This window comes from Camelus bactrianus, chromosome 14 (genome assembly GCF_048773025.1).
Source record: "Camelus bactrianus isolate YW-2024 breed Bactrian camel chromosome 14, ASM4877302v1, whole genome shotgun sequence".
NCBI lineage: Eukaryota > Metazoa > Chordata > Mammalia > Artiodactyla > Camelidae > Camelus > Camelus bactrianus.
The window spans coordinates 56,603,206-56,626,112 of NC_133552.1; the positions used below are offsets into that span (position 1 = coordinate 56,603,206).

General features: G+C 34.9%; 1 protein-coding gene across 2 annotated transcripts in view; it reads left to right on the forward strand.

Moving 5' to 3' along the window:
• The window catches only part of GPC5 (glypican 5), a 1,166,213-nt gene that overhangs the window by 1,101,397 nt on the left and 41,909 nt on the right, over positions 1 to 22,907 (forward strand). Inside the window, exon 8 of one of the 2 annotated variants that reach the window (XM_074378413.1) lies at positions 18,683 to 19,654. The exons of the other annotated variant lie outside the window; for it this stretch is intronic. Coding sequence (XP_074234514.1) covers positions 18,683 to 18,828 — 146 coding nt within the window. The 3' untranslated portion in view covers positions 18,829 to 19,654. Of the gene's footprint in view, positions 1 to 18,682; positions 19,655 to 22,907 lie in introns of those variants that run through there. 2 annotated transcript variants of the gene reach the window in all.

A 22,907-nucleotide genomic window follows, 5' to 3' on the forward strand; every position in this document is an offset into this window, starting at 1 on the left:
CAGACATTTATATAATCATAAAATCTTCTGGACTTCACATTAGACATGTCTGAGATTTTGACTTGTATATGGATTCTCATTTCTGCGATTCATAGCTCACAATTTTAAAGATCACATCAGACTCCATTTAGTTACAGATTCATTTTCCAACAAAGGATAGAAAATATAACTAATCAAGATATTTCTTAGGGAGTAACCCAGTACCATCAGAATACTTTTACAAAAGCAAATTATCAGTGGGCCTTGATGTTGTACTAACATCTTACTATTATCATTTCAGTAATTTTACATATTATATACTGGCTGCCACCCATTTCTACTGTTCAGTTATCATCATCTCAAAGAGCTCATGCTGCTTTATATCCCCCTGATCACCTTTCGGAACAGACGGCCCCTCCTCCTATTTTCTAGCTGGTAAACCCTAAAGCATGCTTCAGGTATTACCTGCTCCAGGAGACTTCCAATCACCCCTCTCCTTTCACGCTTCTCTCTGGACCTATTAGATACCATTAGCATCATCAATTATTATGCAGTGTTATTCACCAACTACACTAGACTGTGAGTGTTTTCATTGCATATAGGCGGTCACACATATTGATTGATTTGATGAACTGTTCACTGATGTTGGGATGAAATGCCCCATGGGAGACCCCCTTCCCATTCTGGTCCGGGGATGGTCAGTCATAGTGATGTGAGAATCACCAAACTGAAAAATCCCCTATTTTTAAACTCTTCACTTTAAATAAATGGACATTTAAACAGCCTACATTGGATTGTTCAGGAGCTAACCCATTCTAGAGAGAAGTTAGATAATTTAATGACCCTCCCCTTCTCAATAAAAGGGCCAAAAATCCACCAACATTTTCTGGTGCCTTTTAGCAAAGAAGCGAGGACCTATAGGCCAAAGACAGTAATACAACTCAGATATTTTCTCAAACCCTGGGCTTCCATATTTTGTGTTTGCTTTGCCCTTGTCTGCTTCCCTGTTGAGGTTAAAGGTGATGCCATATGACATCTTAAAATGAAAAGAGACCAGAACAGTGGCTCTTCAGAGAGAGAAGAGAATGACCTCAGAATTCAGCTTAGAAAGAATGTGTCATACAGGGAAAAATTTAATTTTAAGAAAGAAAATGTACTAGAAACATATTTTATTGCTGCTTACATATAACTGGAAAAGATCATCCCTTTAGTGATTAAAGGCAGATCTTTAAAACATGCTTGGAATAATCTCCCTAATGGTAGAGGAGTTATTTTGAAAAGAACAGAGAATTTAGGACAAAACTATAATTAAACTTCTCTTACCTAAAAGCAAAGCAGTACACGAGAGTGTTCCATGGGAAACATCAACTATTCCAACAGCAAAGAATTATTGACAGTTTGGGTTCAAATGTTTGGCCAATTCAATAACAGTGAGCTCCCTTCAGTCAAAAGAAAATCAGTCAAACAAGTAGGTTGGTTTACGCTTAGAGACAGAACTCGTCATCATAATTCTGAGTGAATGAGTCTGCTCGGCTACAATTATAATTAGAGGGTATATCCTGCTCCCAGATTCTTAATCTACTATATAATAATAATCTACTAAATAATAATTTGGATAAAGTTTATGAAGAAAGTTGTTCATAAACAAGAGTGGTAAATCTAGCCATGAGGAAAATCACCAAAGAGTATGACTAGTTATTAAACGCATAGATGTGAGAAGATTCACTGCATTGACAAGTCTCATCTCTGTCCTGTAATATTAACGAATGGGTTTAGAGCACCAGTCTACCTAAAAGGTCACTTCATCTGTGACCTTCCTTTGGTAATCTTTCTATCAATATTAAGACAAGAGTAAATGTCGTACTCGTGTGTGGTTTACTTCTGAAAACATTTAGCAAATGCCAGGCCATTGTAATTCTTCTCGCTACTCACTGTAGAAGGAAGTTGGGGATTATTTTTTTATCTACCTTCAGCAATGGATCAACGGATGATGACGCTTTTCACAAGTCAAACTAAAACACGAAACGCTCACCCAGGACTCTCAAAATACATCAGGCTACCTTTAGTGTTGAAAAGCTGATCAGTCTCTAGAAGCATATATTCACGCAAGCAAAAAGCCCCAACAAATGTTATGCAAATATTAAATGTGTAACAGAAAATATTATAGACCTTATTAAATAATTTTGATCTTTAATATCTGATTCTCCTCTCTCCTCCAGTCTGAAAAGATGGGAAGTGACCTTCCACAAAATAAAGCCTTTCTCATCATTTGTATATAGTTATACATAGAGTTTAGAAGGATCGGAACCATTAACTTATTTTCCATATTCTTCTACCCAGATTTTTAAGTTAGCCCCTGTGTTTGAAGCATCTTTATTCCACAGAAGAAGGTAGCTGAGGAAAGTAATATTCTTAAGTCATGCAACCGCAGATATTTATAAGAGAAAGAAGAGAGCTCATGTCACATCTATAGAGTTGAAATTATCATGGCAGGGTAAAACCATTAACTGCGGCTCTCCATGGAATACACAATCAATCAAGTCATCCATCACGTCGTGGTTTGGTTTGTTTGCTGAAAGCCATGTGAAGTGATCTTTCCACCAGTCACTTGTTTCGTCCATTAAGAGGTGACATATGCGTATTGAGAGGCGGTAGAATATGGTGGCTAAGAGCCTAGACCCAGGAGACAGACTGCCTCTGTGCAAACCTCAGCCTGCAACTGACTAGCTATTTAACTTCAGAAAAAACTTATCTGTGCACTACCACTCTCCATGCCTATTTCTTCATCTGTAAAATGAGGACACTAATACCACCTGCCTTAAAGGGTGGTTGCATGGATTAAATAAGTTATCATATGTTAAGTGCTTACACAGAGTCTGGTACATGAGATGCTCTATGTAAGTACAAGCTTCCATTGCTACGATTACATGAGTCTCAATTACTCAAAAATCAACCCTTCACAAAATATGGATAGTAAATATTCTCCAGTGATGGATGTTTGGAATCAGCTCTGCCAATTTCTAATCTATAACCCAATTCAGTGTTACAACATCTATTAATTTGGCCAGTTGACCTACAGTTATTATATAAAATGTTTACACAAATACATCATAGCTTTTAATATGAAGGATGTTATAATCCCATGATGGAAAGTAATACAATGGTTTTTAATAAAATGCAGAATATAGAAAATGTTCAATAAAAGTATGGATATTATTTAATTCCAGTGACCTTGCAAGGGTTTTTATTCAGATGAAATATTTGGACTGAAAGATGCATATGATTTTGACAGTTGGACATGGTTAGATAATAAAGTTTTTTGTGGCTAAGGAGAGAGGTGTAATAGGAAGTGATTGAACAAATAGATTAGGTCCTCCTTGGGGATGTCAGGGAACTTAAATGCTGCACAAAACATACTAACTTGTGTCTTCAGATAAGAGAGCTAGTGAAAGTGTTTAGACAGAGCAGAGATAAAATTGAACCTGATTGTTAGAAATATAATATTGGCAGTAGTATAGAGAATTATGTGAAACTTTTGGTAAACTATTCTTATAAAATAGTGTTTTAAATTGATGCTTTGAACATCCACATCCACCTCAAACACAGCACAGCAGTTATAAAATAAAATAAATAATAAATACCAAATGCAGTGATGCTGAAAAAGGAATAGGTACTCTATGGATCAGAAAAGGAACAAAACACCCAGAGTGGTGAGAACTGTGTGACATTAAGCTCTAACTGATTAGCATTTTGATCCAAAAGCAATAAGAGTTATTTCATTCAGTGAAATAACTCAGAGAAAGACAAATACTGTAGATTTTCACGTATATGTGGAATCTAAACACCAAAACAAATGAGCAAATATGACAAAACTGAAATGGACTCACAGATGCAGAAAGAATACTAGAGCATGCCAGAGGGAAGAGGGTGGGAGGAATGTGCAAAATAGGTGAAGGGGACTAGGAGGTAAAACCTACCAGTTATAAAATACATAAGCCATATGGATGTAATGTACAGCACAGAAAATACAGTAATGTCATGACTTGGTACGTCATCTATAAAAATATTGAATCACTATGCTGTATATCTGAAACTAATATAATACTTAAGTCAACAATACTTCAATAAAAATAAAAATAAAAAGCAAGAAGGGTTCCTTATGGGGGCAGTGAGGAGAACAAAGACCACGAGCTTGGTGAAGGAATGTAGGCAGACCCACTGTTTTACACCTGCAGCCAAAGAACCTCACTGTTTCTGGGAAGCCTGAACAAGCTGCCCAGTGGATGGGAATTTCAGCTTCCACACCTGTAAATATACCTGAAGAAAGCATAAAAAGCCACCTGGACTGTATTTGGTCCAAATTAATCTCTCTCTTACCAACTCTGCAAGGGAAGAAGTCCTCAGTGAACAGTTGGAAACCTATCATTGGACCTGAAGCAGAGAGAATACTAAATTCAACATAAATCCCCCAAAAGAATATCCCCAATGACAAAGGAAAACTAAAAGAAAAATGACCAGTTGAAAAATGAATTCAATGCCAAAATGGAAGGTAAGAGTAATTAGAAACTGTATTTAAAAAATGGAAGTTATGACCCCAAAGTGTAAAAGTAATAATATCTATTATAAAAAGAATGATAAATTGTGAAACAAAAAATAGACATATATAAACGAAGAGGATGTGGCCAAAAACACTCTCTCAGAAAACCAGGCCATAATAAAGTGTAATTATTAAAATGAAAACAAAATTAAATGCATACAGCTAAATTTATCTTCAAAGAGAAAACAGTCTAAGATATAAAACAATAAATGAGCAGCTCCTATAAGATACAGCAAATATTTTTTAATGAAAAAAATTTTAAACAGAAAACAGATTAGAATTGCCACAATATGTTTAATAGGAGAGAAATAATTGATTGGTAGAAAATAGTATTTTAAGAATGTTGAGAATTTTCCAGATGTAAAGAATGACATGAGGTTTGTGATTGATAGTGCATATCTATTGCTGACTAGTATGAAAAGTAAATCAGTACTTAATATTGAATTTAGATGCAAAACACTAGAAAGGAAAAGAGGGGTATTACAAAATGAGTTAAAGAGTCCACTGAGAACATGTAACAATTTTGAACTTGTGAGTACCTAAAACCATAAATGTTTTTAAAAATCATGAGGAATTACAAGGAAAAATAGGAACGTGTCACTATATCTCTTAGATGATGATGAAATATGTAGGAAAAAAAGGTCAACAAGGATACAAATGATCTCAATAATTGTAAAATCCTGAATTCCACAAATATAAAATGTCCACTTTTTAAAAAGCATACATAGAAACTTAACAAAATTTGACCACATACTAGATGAAAAATATGTATGAGTACATTTCAAAGAATGGTATCCAAGACCACATTTTTGAGAGTGATGACCTTGAGAACTTTTCTAAAGCTTTCCAGCTTGGTTTCTGATTAGAGGATCAAAATATCAAGGCTAATAAGAATAATGAATATCAATTTACCCAGTAAACGTAAAACCTATTTTCAAAAACGTAATTGTAGAGGTCAACAAAGAATCTCAGCCTTCTATAGAATTTGTGATCATTTAAAATATGAACATATTCTGTTATTTTATGTTTGACTCAATCCTTATTAACCTGTTCCTCGATTTATTTTCTCGTCTTTAAAATAAGGCAATTCAATTACATACAGTTAAGGGTCCTTCCTGTTCAGTAATTGCATGACCATGCATCTTTTAATCTTTCAACTGCCATATTTCCTCTGTTTCTTATACAAATAGTCTGCCTTCCTTGGTTCAGAAAGAAGGTTTGAGGATCAGACAAATCTCATCTTGAGTCATGTTCTGCCACTCGCTGACTGTATAACTTTACATAAGCTCTGTATACTTTTAAACTCAGCTCTTCCATCTCTGAGAGGAAGGAGAAAATAAAATCTATTTTGATTGTCAATGATGTGAAAATGTTTTAAAAGTTCAACCAATGTTTCAAAAACATTGTAGTGTACCTACCAAGTGCTAGGCATTAAATGTGATAGGAAGATAGAAAGAAAGAGTCTAGGCTTGAAGAAAATGAAGCTGGAGGAATAACCCTCCCAGACTTCAGACAATACTATAGAGCTACAGTAATCAAAGCAGCATGGTATTGGTACCAAAACAGACATATGGATCAATGGACAGAATAGAAAGCCCAGAAATAAACCCACAAACTTTTGGTCAATTAATCTTTGACAAAGGAGGCAAGAACATACAATGGAGTAAAGACAGTCTCTTCAGCAAATGGTGTTGGGAAAACTGGGCAGCTGCATGTAAATCAATGAAGTTAGAACACTCCCTTACACCATACACAAAAATAGACTCAAAATGGCTTAAAGACTTAAACATAAGACAAAACACTATAAACCTCTTAGAAGACATCATAGGCAAAACAATGTCTCACATACATCTCAGCAATGTTCTCCTAGGGCAATCTGCCCAAGCAATAGAAATTAAAGCAAAAATAAACAAATGAGACCTAATTAAACTTACAAGCTTTTGCACAGCAAATGAAACCATAAGCAAAACAAAAAGACAACCTATGGAATGGGAGAAAATATTTCCAAAAGATGACACTGACAAGGGCTTAATTTCCAGAATATATAAACAGCTCATACAACTTAAGAAAAAAAAAGCAAACAAACAGCCCAATCCAATAATGAGCAGAAGACCTAAACAAGAAATTCTCAAATGAAGACTTACAAATGGCCAATAGGCACATGAAAAAAAAATGCTCAATATCGCTAATTATTAGAGAAATGCAAATTAAAACTACAATGAGGTATCACCTCATACCAGTCAGAATGGCCATCATTCAAAAGTCCATGAACAATAAATGCTGGAGAGGGTGTGGAGAAAAGGGAACCCTCCAATACTGTTAGTGGGAATGTAGTTTGGTGCAGCCACTGTGGGAAACAGCATGGAGATTCCTCAAAAGACTAGGAATAGACTTGCTATATGACCCAGCAATCCCACTTCTGGGCATATATCCAGAGGAAACCCTAATTCAGAAATACACCTGCACTCCAATGTTCATGGCAGCACTATTTACAATAGCCAAGTCATGGAAACAGCCTAAATGTTCATTGACAGCTGACTGGATAAAGAAGAGGTGGTATATTTATACAATGGAATACTATTCAGCTATTAAAAACAATGAAATAATGCCATTTGCAGCAATATGGATGGACCTGGAGATTGTCATTCTAAGTGAAGTAAGCCAGAAAGAGAAAGAAAAATACCATATGAAATCACTTATATGTGGAATCTAAAAAAAAAGACAGATGATCTTATTTACAAAACAAACAGACTCACAGACACAGAAAACAAACATGGTTACCGGTTGGGGAAGGAGGTGGGAAGGGATAAATTGGGAGCTCAAGATTTTCAGATACTAATACAAATAAAATAGGTAAACAACAAGTTTATACTGTACAGCACAGGTAACTATATTCAATATCTTATAGTAACTTATGCTGTGCAATAATTTAATTATAATATGAAAATGAATGTATGTATGTTCCTATATGACTGAAGTATTGTTCTGTACACTAGAAATTGACACAGCATTGTAAATTGACTATACGTCAATAAAAATATTTCTTAAAACAAGAGTCTAAGCTATGAAATGCGTAGGATTAATTCCTTCCCTCTTCACTCCTTACCTTTCTTCCCATCTCTCTCAGTAACTCTCAGTACTAAATTCCTATCCCCAAACACTAGTCCATCATTCAGCACCAACAAGCTATGTTGCTTTGCATATGTGAGACTGGGCACTACAGCAGTGCTAAGGAGAAAGTCTCCACCCCTCTAACCCCCTGCCGAAAGCCAGATACATGAGGCCTAAGCATGCTTTTGTGGTCCTATCAAATTCCAATATCAGACACAGTTTATGGGTATTTATTTATGGATATTAGATGAGCATCACAGTATGAAAGATACTCAGCAACTTGCAGGATACAATGGTCAGTAAGGCAGGCACATTCTCTGCTCTTTTCATAATTTATACTAAATTGATGCAGGCAGATAGGATGCAATGCCTATTTTGGTTTCCAAGTTTGAAACAGCTAATGACTCATTCATATGTTTTTTAACTTGCTGGAAATTTAAATATTCTCCATATTGAGGATTTTTTAGAGTGAGAAGGGAAAATTAGTTTGCCTTATGTAATGATAACTTACACTGTAATTCAAGCAAATTTACTTCTCAGGATGTAAAATTTCAAGGCATTCAGACAAGAATATTGTCTCAGCTGTTTGTGGAATTTTCATTATCTGCTTTTAATTTAATCTTTAAATTTCATACTACATACGAAGTAGGACTCGCTGCAATTTTTAACCTTTTACAAAGTAAAACTTCTTTCAGATTAGGCTGTGGCAAATTTTCCTTTTCACAGCGTTGAAAAATTTCTAATGTATGGTCCAAGATACATTAAACAAACACTCAAAAATTAAAGTGACAATAACTTAATTATAAACACACACAGCCCCAAGAAAACTCTAAGAGTAACTTTATGATTTGTGTCTATTAACTGTTCTGAATGAACTCCAGCACTCAAACATGTAATATCCTACAGTCCCTCACCTCTTCTTTGCTTTGCCTCCAAGTTTGCATAAAATCATCAGTAACAGGTCAATTAGAAAGAGCTTGAAAAAAGATTCTGATTCTGTTTTCCTTAGCAGTCTGTTTGAATACTTCTCTAGACTCATCATCAGACTTTCACTTACTCTTTCTGTGAAACAAAAGTCCCTTCTGTAGCTACTTCCTCATTCCTAGGGTAAATGAGTTCGCAGATGTCCTAGACACAGACATCAGTGGGAAGGTGGCTGACCTCATGTGATTTCACTTTCTGCAGACACCCTACAGTTCAGAAAAATCTTCCTCTCCTCTACTTAAAAATCTCAGATTAAGCTACGGTATCCAAGGGAACACATATTAATATAAAATGTTTATATGTTAAATTAGCAGACTGCTCTGTGTATTCACTCCCTCAAAATTACTTAATGCTTACATGAGCTGGACGTTGTTCTTTATTTCATTGCCATATTAACACATGATCGATCAGATAAATGATCTTGAAAAAAAATTTTTTTTGAAAAGCCAGAGAGGAATGGTACATATGATACTAAAAAATTTGCAGTGGAACAGGTAGAGGGGGTCAGAAATGCCTGGGAAATGAATGAAAAGTCACAAGGTATTAAAAATGAAGTGAAAGAGAAATCAGATAAGAAACAAAGGGTGATGGCAGTAATGGGTACCAAGTTCAGACGGGTCCTTTCAGTGGATTTCCATCTTATAATTGTTTGGATCCGTCTTATTGTTGGGTCCTATAAAAATGTCAGGGTTTGGTTTTGGCACTGATATAACCATGTGGTCATTCCAGTAACAGAAACCATCCCCACCCTCCCCACTGCATGTTTTCTGAATGCTTATCAATTAACTTTCTTCTTTTTCTTTGCCATTTAACTGTAGATAAATATGTATTCAAATGATGTGTGCCATCAGGGAAGAGGGGAGAAAGGGAAGAAAAATCTAAACGACAAAATATCAGCTCTGGTTCAAGTTTCCCATCTCATACCAATTGCTGGAATTCAAACTTTTTTCCTATCTAGGTATGTCAGCTAGGTTTTATTTTACCATCAATTCCAGTCCCAAAGACCTGATAACAATCCAGAGTCAATTCTTGGCTATCCAAAACTAGACAATCACTCTCTTTTTCCCTTTTGCACAAGGTAAAATTTACAAGACCATTTACTTTGATCCAAGTATCCCGTTTATAGCATGTTCAAAGCTTCCACACTCCTGAAAAAACATCCTTCTTGCAGGAGCAAGGGCTGCGCATAATCCCTGGCATTTCACTCACTGGTATTCACTGTGGGATTTACAGCAATAAGCTTTCTTCTGAGAACCCAAGACGGGCACACCACCAGCCCTATTCTGATACACATTACATGGCCTCTCCTCACTGCCTGAAGATATGAAAGTCATTTAATGAGAACCAAATGCCAACCCCTCCTTCAGTCATTTGCTTAAGCCTAACCCTAACCACACAGCATGTGGGATGTTGCTCTATGAGATATGTTACAGCAAGTTGTCCAGTGTGAAAGCTCTGTCCAAATGGTCAGTATCATGTTTTTGACAAAAGCATTTCTAACTCTTCCTGAGCATGACTTTCTACTAACCAATGAACCCTGAGCAACTGGAATAACCATCTAGGGGGTATGGCTCCCCTTTATGGGTAAAGATAAGAGTTCAGAAAAGAAACAGAGGCAAAGAATCATCCAGATGGAAGTGGTACAGGGCCCTACGATGCCCATCTCACTCATTCACATGTAAAGAGAAGAATCCTAAGCACCCTGATGTTCTCAGGGCTCAATAATACCATGGGTTGTTTTTTTTTAAGAGGGGGTGGAAATTTTTCAAATTTTCCATCTTTAAAATAATATTTTTAATATTCTAATCGTTTCTAATTTCCTCAAATCATGACTTTCCAATATTCCTGTTGTCATAAACGCCAAAATTTACCATTAGCAAGAATGTAAGTTCATTTCAACATTCATAAAACCACCTTTAATCATTGACTTCCAGGTATGACAAAAGAAAGACAGAGAAATAGCTTTTTTGCACAGAAACATCTACCCAAATTATAATTAAAATTATGTGTATGTGTGTCCAAATGAATATATATACATATGTATACCTATATTGTCTATCTATATGTTCTCTCTCTATAATATCCCTCTCTAATCTCACTAAACCACTTTAAAAAATAATGCCTTTTGACACGTTTGCCTGGGTTAAATATTGTTTATGACCATTTCAAAGTATCTGGGCTCTGACAAAATGAATACAGTTCAAAAACATTCACATGTCTACATGAAGAGTGGTACACAGCATTTTTACTGAGGTATTTGGTGCCTGAGGTCCATAATTTTATCACTGCCAAAGAATTTCTTGGAATGCGGGCTGGAATATTCTAGATTTTGCACACATTCCTCAAAATGTTAAGTACCTTTGGAAAATGGAAAAGGAAATACTGTCATTTCTTTGTTTAACTTGACTGGAAATTTTTCTTAAAACTACTTTGCTCAATAGGCTAATATTTATTAAGCAAATGAAAAATATTCTACTTTAGAGATAACATAAAAGCAGTACTAAGGAAAGTATGCCTAAATTTATTTTAACCAGTAGTGAAATGTTTTCTAGAAATAATGCTGATTTGAACACTGTATCAATAATGTACCACTGACTTATATGGCCTTTCTATGATTATGAATAATCAGATCTCAAAGCATAAATTCAGCAACTTCAAGTGACACGGTCTAGTTCCTTGCCTTAAGCAATTAAACTGTTCAGCAGAAATGATTCTGTAACATCTTACTATTTTTTTAGATCTCCGTATTGGAAATTTCATAAACTCCTTTCAGAACCCAATTCCCTTTACAATTGACCAGTTTTTCCTTTACTGCGATACCTACATTCTTATTATACTATTACTATATAAAACCTCTTATTCTGCCCTCCTTGAAATAATTATTTATAAGCTAAGGCCTTGCATTAACAGCTTTCTCTAATTTTATATAACTCTACATTTTTAGCTTTCCCCCATAGATTTCATTGTTCAGCCTTTTGACTATGTTCACTTACTTTGATCTGAAAAGACTAAAGAATCTAATTTTGTATTACAAGAGCTAATACCTTCATGTCTCAAAGCACCAAGTGGATGGCGGGTATTGTACTGCACAAGCTGACTCACCTGTTGCTTCCCTTAGCAGCGGTTTGCTTAGCTGATGCTCAGCACATAGATACCACACTTCGTATCTTCTGCCCCAAAGAAGTAATCTATTTAGACACAGAATGGCATATTCTAAACCAGTAGAAGGCGGCACAAAACCTTTTCTGAACGAGGACGCCAGAGTCGTGTCTTCAGAGGCAGTGAAGTGGGGATGTGGGTGGCTGGTGAGAACTCAGGTTCTCCTGAGAAGAAAGCCACTTTGGGGCTTCAGGATTTTCTCCACCTAATAGGAGCTGTTTGCGGTAATCAGCCTGTAGTTTGTAAACAACAAAATTCATATCATTCCAATGAAGTACCCTGTAGAATATTTAAGGTGAAACACAAGAATTCTTGTCCTCCAATATTTAGTGCTAGAGTAGACCTTCCTTAGAGCCTTCGAGTGACAAATTGCCATTTCTTTTATTAGGATGCAGTGGAACATAATGGTCAGGATCAGCCTTCAGCCTTGGATATGCCTGGGTTTGAGGAAGAGCTCTTCCATTTATTGGTTACGAGTTATGCGAAAACTTATTTTTTTTCACTTTCAATCTCATCTGCTCAACAAAGATGATAATACTTCATAGGTTTGTTGGGAAAATTAAAAGGGGTAATAAATGCAAAGTCCTTAGCACAATACCTGAAATTTAGCCAGCACCGTAAAAAGATGTTAAATTTGTATGTTGATGATTAATTCCATGATCGTTGAACTTTGGGCAGTAATGAAGAGCTGGTTGGCCAAAACCCCCCATCCACAAAAACAGAATTTACCAGTCTGGGACACTATCGAAGCTATTTGAATACAGGATAACAACTAAAAGAAAAAGGAGGAGACTTGAAAACTCAAAATAGACATTATGGTTGACAGTCACGTGTCACTTATTCATAATGTTCGTTTATGGAAAACAAGTGATCAAAATCAAGATTAGAGGCAGCTTTTCCAGTTGCCACTGCTTGACTGTGAGCTCTCAGTTTGAGGTGAGCTTCCTGCATTATTCTTCTGGCATTGGTTGGCTTTGTATCATTTTGCCTCCGTGTCAGAATTCAGCGTTGGCTGCATGAAAGCAACAGACATTTGTTTCCTCTGGCAAAGAAACGTGGCAGGAGGGTGCCTGGGAGCGTTGTTTCTAGAATAACTCGGTGTGAGGGAACGTGTTTGATCTTTGGGCTTTCATCCCAAGAAAATCCACGAGGCAAGTTGCAAACGGTAAAAATTAGTTCCTTTATTGTAAATTCGGAATGATAACAGGATTTTTTTTTTTTTAAAGTCAGTACAGTTGATGTATCCTTAGGTACTTTAATACGTAACACCGGATAACTGGTTTGGCTTTTTCCTGGATGAATGCACTACATACTGAATTTAACTAATTTATTTTAAATGAGTAATTTATTTTAAATGTGAAAGCAGTTGTACATCTAAATATACACCGTGCCAATGTATCAAAATTATCAGCCATTTAAATTTTTATATAGGGATTGAATGGACTGATCAGGCATATGAATAAATGTGTCAGCACCAATTTAAGGTTGCTGAAGTCCAACATTTCCAACAGTGCATACATACCCTGTCCTCTCAAAACACATATAATCATTTTTCAAATGAATAAAACATTTCTAGAAATCTGCTGTGCAAGTTTTACTACAAACATCCCAATTGTTTAGGTCTGGGGTGACTAGCCTGCATACTTTAATGCTTTGAAAGAGAATTGCTTTTCTCCTTAAGAAAATTAAATACCCATATGCTCAAGCATGCACACACATGCTAAACTGCACAACTGCTTCATAAAGTTTGATATATTCTTTCAATTTCTTTATTTAGAAATATGCAATGTACCCAAGTTATGGCAAAGAGTACTACTATGCTTAAGTAAGCATCAATTGCATTTTCCTTTTTTTTTTATTTTCCAGCTTTGTTGAAGTATAATTGAGAAATAAAATTGTAAGATAATTAAAGTATACATAGTGATGATTTGATAGATGTCTACACTGTGAAAGGTTTTCTCCAATCTAGTTAATTAACACATTCATCGCTTCACATATTTATCCTTTTGTTGTTGTTGTCGTTGAAAATATTTAAGCTCTACTGAGTAAATTTCAATTTTACAGAAGAGGTTTATCAACTCTAGTCACCATGTTTTACATTAGATCCTCATTCCTTATTCATCTTGTGGCTGAAAGTTTATACCCTTTTATCAACCTCACCCTACTTGCCACACACCTAAGCCCTGGCAGCCACTTTCCTACTCTCTGTTCTTAAATTTGTAATTTTTTTTTCAGATTCTACATATAAGAGATACCATGCATTATTTGTCTTTCTCTGTCTGGCATTTTTCTCTTAGCATAATGCCTCCAAAGTGTCCGTCCCTGTTGTTACAAATGGTAGGATTTCCTTCTTTCTTATGGTAGGATAATACTCCACTGTGAGTGAGAGTGTGTGTATGTGTCTAAGTACATCTTCTTTACCATTCATCTGGTGATGGACAGTTACGTTGATTCTATATCTTGGCTATTGTAAATAACGCTGCAATGAGCATGGGAGTACAAATAACTCCTGGAGCTCCTGTTGTCATTTCTTTGGGATATATACCCAGAAGAGGAATGGCTAGATCATAGGGTAGTTCTATTTTTAATATTTTGAGGAACCTCCATACTGTTTTCCATAGTGGCTGTTCCATTTCCATTCTCACCAGTAGTGCACAAGGGCTCCCTTTTCTCGTATCCTTACCAGCATTTACCATTCCTTGTCTTTCTGACGATAGCCATGCTAACAGGTGTGTTAAGGTGACATCTCACTGTGGTTTTGATCTGCATTTCCCTGATCAATAGTGATGCTGAGTATATTTTCATGTCCCTGCTGGTCATTTGTATGTCTTCTTTGGAAAATAAATGTCCATTTGGTTATTTTATTGTTGGATGGAGTGATCATGATAATGCTGATTTCAGTGGGTGCTTCTAGTGAGTGAATTCGTTTCAACCTCAAGTCTCATCATATGAAAACTTCAATTTTAAAGGGTCTCAAATTGTTACCAAGTATCTACAGAACTCAAAGTTTGGCTGACTTTATACAAAATACAGTTCTAATATATTTATTTTAAATGTTCACCATGATATATATGCAAACTAAACTAACCACTTAGCAAAAATACAGTTCTAGAATTTGAAATATCTCTCATATTATTTGATGTTTAATTATTTGACATTTTGCATCTTTTTGTGTTTTACAATATTTTGACAGACACCTTTGTATATTTTTAAACTTTTTGCTTTCAGTTTATTTTCTTGTTAACACTATAATGAATAGCATCGCCTCCCCCCACCCCCTGCCAAGAACTGCCTTTGAAATGTTTATCTCTTTAATTCCAACATTACTCTCAGTCTTAAAAATGAGACTATTTCTTAACAGTCATCAGTGCACTCTTCTGGAGAAAGACAAAATATTAGGAGGGAAATACTCTCTCCTGTAAGTTCCCTTTTCCAGCTATGATTAGACATTGCTAATCCCCAAACCATAAAACTAAGAGAGAAAGATGATTTTCACATCTAGTTTTTCTACCATCTGTTTACCTTGGAAAAGTCACTCAGATTCATTTAGCCTCAGTTTCCTGACCTATGAAGTGTTCGAAAGGAACACATTGTCTACTAAACAATGATACATATGAGAACAAGAGAGAATTTGTAGCTATTATCCCAGAAGTGTAGCTGGCATTCTACCAGTGAAAATAGTTACTTCACCTCGAATATACCTAACTTTGATGTGCTTTCCATTACTTAATACAGATACTAAAAAGACAATGAGAATCTGGTCATAGGAACGTCTGAAACATACGAGGATAGTTCATTCAAATCTTGCATCTCGCAAAACATGTTCGCAAATAGCACATTGCTTCACATTCCAGTGGGAAGAGGGGTTTTCATTGTATCTATGGTGCACTTGACAAAAATAAGATTAAGTGACTTGCCCAAAGTATCAGAGCCAGACTCAGATCCTTAGAGACTGAGGTCTTCTAACTTCAAATGCGAGTTGCATCATGTTACACCTGCGTCTCTAACAGAGTCTAGTGCTTTCACAATCTTCAATGTAGATTCAACACATTACTTATGTATGATATTTGTGATTTTTTAAATTTGTGTTTTCTTTTTTGAACTCAACCTAAAATATTCCTTCTATTTAATTAAGTAATTTACATTTAGTTTTGTGTACATGAAAATAAACTGTTATATGTACAATTTTTAAAATATAATAAAATTTATTTACATAAAGGATGGCAAGTCCTTGAAAAACTGACTGAAGTAAATCCTGTCGGCTATTTCCATGAAAGTAACTACAAATGATCACAAACAGGAATAAATAATTCTCTGAGTTTGGGTTCAGCTTCTCAAGCAAACAGTGCAAAAGACTACAATTTATAGGGAAATCCAAAATTAAAATCTAGTAAAACTTCACACACACACACACACACACACGTGTGTGTGTGTGTGTATCACAGTGTAATAGGACAGTGCTAATAAAAATGGATTAATTCACTTTCTGGAATCACTGTATTCACATGCTGAAAAATATTATACAATGTTTATTTAAGGAAAGAATGATTCTTTATAAGAGACCTATTTATCTTTGTGTCACATTGTGAATGTCCCTGTTCTGCCTTTGCAATAAAGCCCTCAAATAAACTCATTTATACAAATTAAAAGCCTCTATTCTTTTAAACAATGAATTCCACTAAGTAATCACAAAGTTGTACCTTTTTAAATCACTCCTATTAAGTATCTGGTATTAACCAGAAAGATCATCTTCATATAGTAAGTTATTAGAAAAGAATTGTTCTCACATACATTTCTCGGTCAAGCATAACGTCACAAAGGATGATCTGTGTCAATAAATTAGCTTAGCATAAAAATATCTTACAAAGAAAACCTTAATTCTAAGTGATTAATTCACTGAAAGATAAGCTACCAGGAAAATGGGTTTTTATTATGGTACAACAGATATAACATAAAATTTTTCATTTTAGAGATTTTAAGGTATACGATTCAATGGCATTAATTCACAATGTTGTACCACCATTACCACTACCTATTTCCAAATCTTTTACTTCTTCAAACAGATCTCTGTAACCATTTAGCAATAACTACCCATTCTCTACTCTCTCCACCCATGGTGACCTCTAATCCACTTTTCCTATACATTTCCCTATTCTAGATATGGCATATAAGTGGAATCATAAAATATTCATCCTTTCTTATCTCATTTCACTGAAAGTAATGTTTTTAAGGTTCATCCATGTTGCAGCATGTATCAAAACTTCCTTCTTTCTTAGGGTTATATGCATATAGCCCAAGTGTCAATCTATTAATGGACACTTTGGACTGTTTCCAATTTTTGGTTTTTATGAACAATGCTGCAATAAATAACAATAACTTATGATTTTGATGTGTTTATTGTATGTCTTCTTTGGAGAAATATCTATTCAAGTCCTTTGCTCACTTTTTAAATTTGAGTGCTTGATTTTTGTTGTTGAGTTGTAGGTGTTCATAAAGAATTTATATTTATATATTCTAGATATATATTTTTATATATTTATATATATATGTATATTCTAGATATTAAAACCTTAGCAGATATATTTTTTCAATATTTTATTCCAATCTGCAGGCTGTCTCTTTACTCTCTTGGTATTGTTCTTTGACGCACAAAACGTTTTAATATTGATAAATTCCAATTTATCTATTTATTTTGTTGTTGTTGTTGCCTGTTCTTTTGATATCATATTTAAGAATCCATTGTCAAATTTAAGGCCATGAAGATTTTTCTCCTAAGTTTTCTTCTAAGGGTTTTATAGTTTTAGATTTTATATTTAGGTCATTGATCCATTTTGAGTTAATATTTTTTATGTGTGAGGTAGGGGGTGTAACATCATTCTTTTGCATGTAGAAATCCAGTTTTCCCAGCATCATCTGTTAAAGAGACTACTCTTTCCCTGTTGAAAGGACTTGGCACTCTTGTCAAGAAATAATTTGATCATACATGTGAGGATTTTTTTTTCTAGACTTGCAAATTCCTGTCCATTGTTCAGTATGTCTAACATACGCCAGTATCGCACCATGTTAATGACTGTAGCTTCATAGCGTTTTGAAATCAGGAAGTGTGAGTCTTCCAAATGTGTTCTTCTTTTTCAAGATTATTTTGATTATTTAGAACTTCTTGCAGGTTCATATGACTTTCAGGATATGCTTTTTCAGTTCATAAAAAAAAGGCTTTTAGGATATTGATAGGAATTGCAGTGACTCGGTACATCACTTTAAGTAATATTGACATTTTAACAATATTAAGTCTTCTGATCACAAACACAAGGTGTCTTCCCATTTATCTTGTCATCTTCATTGTGTTCAGTGTTGTTTTTTACTTTTCAGTGTCCAAGTCTTTCACCTCCTTGAATAGGTTTCCTTCTAAGTATTTTATCCTATTGGATGTTATTTTAAGTGGGATTATATTTTTCTTTTTATTTTTAGGTTGTTCATTGGTAGTGAATGAAATACAATTGACTCAATGTATATACCACATAAACAGAATGAGGGGAAAATCTACATGTTGATCTTAACTGATGTAGAAAAGGCAGTTGATGAAATTTAAGATATTTTTATGATGAAACCACTCAGAAGAGTAAGGATAGAAGGGACCTTCCTCTGTATGAAAAAGGGTGTTCTGAATAACACAACATCATACTCAATGGTGTGGAAACGTTCCTCTAAGATCAGGAACAAGACAATCATGCCTGCTTTCACTACTGTTATTGAACATGACTGGCAGTTCCAGCTAAGGCAATTAAGTGAGAAAAATAAATTAAAGGTATCCAAATTAAAAAGGGAGAAATTAAAAAACTCTCTCTATTGCAGATGATGTGGTCCTATGCATAGGAAGTCCCAAAGAATCCGCAAGAAAGATGCTCATAAATAAATTCAGCGAAGTTGTAGGATACAAGATCAACACTCAGAAATCCGTTGTCTTTCTATACACCAGTAATGAACAACATAAAAAGTAAATTAAAATTCTTATTTTTATGTAATACTTGTTTTATAAATTGAAATTTAATAGCTCCTAATTTTGTCAAGCTTCATCATCTCAGAACTCCTCCAAATAATTCATTCTAGATTTACCTAGTAAGTGCTAAAAACGTTCTGAAATTTAATGAACTAATTGTAAAATAGTATTTCTTTCTATCTTTTAGAAAAAATGTTAATGACATGAAAAGACTTCTATTTTAAATACTAGTGTTTCAGAGTTTATTACAGGATAATATTGTGTCTTAAAAAATCCTTACCATGGAGCATTTGTTTTATTGCTCTGAGCTGGTACTCTGTAATGACAGTTGGTCAGAACCCCAAGGCATCCTGCCAGTGTCAGAAAAAAATCCTCTTGTTCTATTATTGTTGAAATAAGATTGGAATTCACCAAGGAAAGTGATAAACCATTTTTAGTAAGGCCATGAAAATGGGAAAAAAACTATTTTGCAATCTTCTTTTTAGTACTGATTATGGCTAAAGTGATAGACACAATTCAAAGTAAGTAATATATTTTAAATAGAATTTAAAATGTATTTACTTGAAAATCCTAATAGTCTTAAATCCCAGTGCTCCTTAAAATTTATCTAGGTGATTATATTTTATTTAACATTTCCACTGCTTATATTGCCCCCCTTTTCTCCATAATTCCAAAGTAATTTTGTATAAACATTTGTGTTAGAATTGTTTTTAGGAGTTCTTCAACATGACAGAATGTAATAAATTCAATTAACAAAATAACAAGTGTGTGTTTGGCGGATATGGATGATGCAAAGATGATGTAATAAAAATTTTAGTCAAAACTTTCTTCAGTGTAATATAAACAGTATTCTTTATCCAAGTATTAACAAAACTACCAGAAGTGTGCAAGTCTTGTATACTGAAAATTGCAAAATATTGCTGAAAGAAAATAAAGAAGACATAAATGGAGTGCTATAGCATGCCTGTGGACTAGAAAACACAACATTGCTAAGAAGTCACTTCTTCCTAAATCTGTACATTCAATGAAATTGAAATGAAAACCCCACAGGCTTTTGCAGAAATTAACAAACAGATTCTAAAATTAATACAGAAAAGAAAAAGATGTAAAACAGCCAAAACAATTTTGCAAAAGAGTGAGGTTGGAGTACTTACACTACCTGACTTAAAGATCTAGTAGAAAGAGACTGACTGTGTGATGTTGGTATCAAGCTAGATAAACAGATAAAAGTGACAGAATAGAAAACACAGAATATATATATATATATATATATATATATATATATTCTGTGAATATGTATATATTCTGTGTATATATATATTATATATAGTCTGTGAATATATATACATATTCTGTGTATACATACTAGATATACACACACACACATATATATGTATACACACATATAGTTAACTGATTTTTGACAAAGATGAAAAGGCAGTTTAGTGGAGGGAAGAACAGTGTTTTCGACAAATGCTCCTGGAAGAGTTGGATATACATACCAGCTTTAATCTATACCTTACACCATGTGCAGAAATTAACTCAAAATTTATTATAGACCTAAATATAAAACCTAAAACCGTAAAACTGCCAGAAGAAAATAGAACAAAATCTTTCTAACCTTGGATTAGGCAAAGACTTCTTAGATATACCAACAAAAGCACAATCTATAAAAGGAAATAATTTTCTTCATCAAAATTAAGAACTTCTGCTCTTTGTAAGATAATATTAAGTGAATAAAAATTCAAGCCACATACTGGGAAAAAATATTTGAAAATTACAAAGATCTTTTATTTATATTATATAAAGATTTCTCAAAAATCAATAAAAAGAAAAAAATCTTAATGAAAAATCAGGCAAAAAATTGAAGGTACTTTACCAAAATGATAGAAGGATAGCAAAGGAGTACACAAGAAATACTCAACATCATTGGTCATTAGAGAAGTGTAAGTTAAAAACCATGAAATGCCACTCCACGCCTATTAAAATGTCCAAAAGTAAAAGGACTCACACACAATCCCAAGTGTTGGTAAGAATGTGGAATCGCAAGTGGGAATATAAATAGTACAACCACATTGGAAAACAGATTTTCCATTTTTTTTTTATAAAGTTTAACCCATGCCATATGACAGCCACTCCACTCCTCCTATTCCACACCGAAGGAAACTGAAAATATAGATCCATATAAAAACATTCACATGACATTTTACTGCTGCAGCTTTATATCTTACAGCCAAAACTGGAGAGAACCCTGATGTCCACCAAAGGGAAATGGATAAAGAAATTGTGTTTCCGTGATACAATGCAATGCTATTCAGCAACAAAGTGGAATTATTTATACATGCAACAATATGGATGAATCTCAAAATAATTCTGAGTAAAAAAAATTAAAAGAATACATATTGAATTGCTCCATTTCTGTAAAATTCTAGAAAATGAAACTAATCTGTAGTAAGTGGAAGAGGCGAGTGGTTTTGGGGGATGGGGTGAGGGGGCTGCTGAGGAGAGGCGGGAAGGAGATATTACAAAGGGGCTTGAAATATAACTCTATGTATGTGTTACTGAGACATGCTGTACACCAGAAATTGATGCAACACTGTAAACTGACTATAGGTAAAAAGACATAAATATTTTTAAAAAGGGGGGATCTGAGGAAAATTTGGGGGGGCAGGGAGTGAAGGATAATTTTAGTTTTGTTGTTTCCCTGTCCTGGATGTTTCACAGGAGCATACATAAGTCAAAAGTAATCAAGCTGTACACCTTGAAACAGGACATTTGTACATTTAAACATGTACATTGTACACTTTAAACCTGTTTTCATAAACAAATTTAACAAATTGTACACTTTAAAGATGTCAAATATCACGTTTTAAAACCTCTCAGCCATCTTCCCAAATTTGAAGTCACATTTTGAAAAAATGTGTTAATTAAGAACAATACACAATTTTATATATTAGGAAGCTTAGACACAGTCAATATGTATTCATTTAGCACCTCTGATGCCAGATGTGATTCTACGTTCTAGGGGTGCTTCAGTGAACAAAATCTTGTTTCTGCCTTTTGAAGCTTAATCCTGATAGGAGAGAAGGACAATTAAGAATGAAAACTGTATGATTTAATACCACATAGCATGAAGTGCTGTGGAAGAAATAAGACAGTGTAAGAAGATCAAGGTGAAGGGATGTAACTGCTACTCTAGGAAGAGATCAAAGGCCCCCTGGAGAGGGCCCTTTGAGCAGGACCATGAATGAAGTGGCCAATGTAGACATGGAGGAGACACTTCCAGGCAGAGGAATCCTCAGATATGAAAGCCTGAGGCAAGAAAATTTTTACTGTTTTGGAGGAAGAGCAAGCAGGCCAGTGTGGATAAGCATAATTGGAGGAGAAGATCTGAGGCAAGAAATCAGAGCAGAGAGGCAATCAGAACCTCACCATGTAGGGCTTCTAGACTTTGGGACTTCTCTCTACATGTGATCTGAAATGACTGGAATCCTTGAGGAGTGAAGTCACATGAGTCGTGTGTGTGTGTGTGTGTGTGTGTGTGTGTGTGTGTGTGTGTGTGTGTGTGTGTGTGTGTGTGTAGTACGTTATTCTGGCAGGAGTGATGATAAGAACAATACAAGGGCAGGAGAAGTCAATGGTGGGGTGGTGGCTTGGATGCCAGCAGGAGTGGTAGAGTGGGGATACATGGTCCAGTTTGGAGTGTACTTTGGAGGCAGAGCTGACAAGCTGTGACTGTAGTTTGGATGTGGAATGTGGGAGAAAGTCAAGGACAATTCCCCAGTTTGGGGTCTGAATGACTGATGGAGAGAGGCACCCTATTCTGAAACAGGATACATAATGGAAGCCTATTTTAGGGGCTAGAAACCAAGAGTTTGGCTGTGTACTTGTCAAGTTTGACATAACTGTTGAACATCCAGGGGGAAATGTCACATAAAGAGTAGGAAATAAAACTCTGGAGTCCGAGGGAGGGATGAGAGCTGGAAATACAATTTGAGGGTCAAGAGCGTCTAGAGGATATTTAAAACCATACAACTGGACCAGCTTAAGCAGCTAATGAACATTTACAGAGAAGACCAA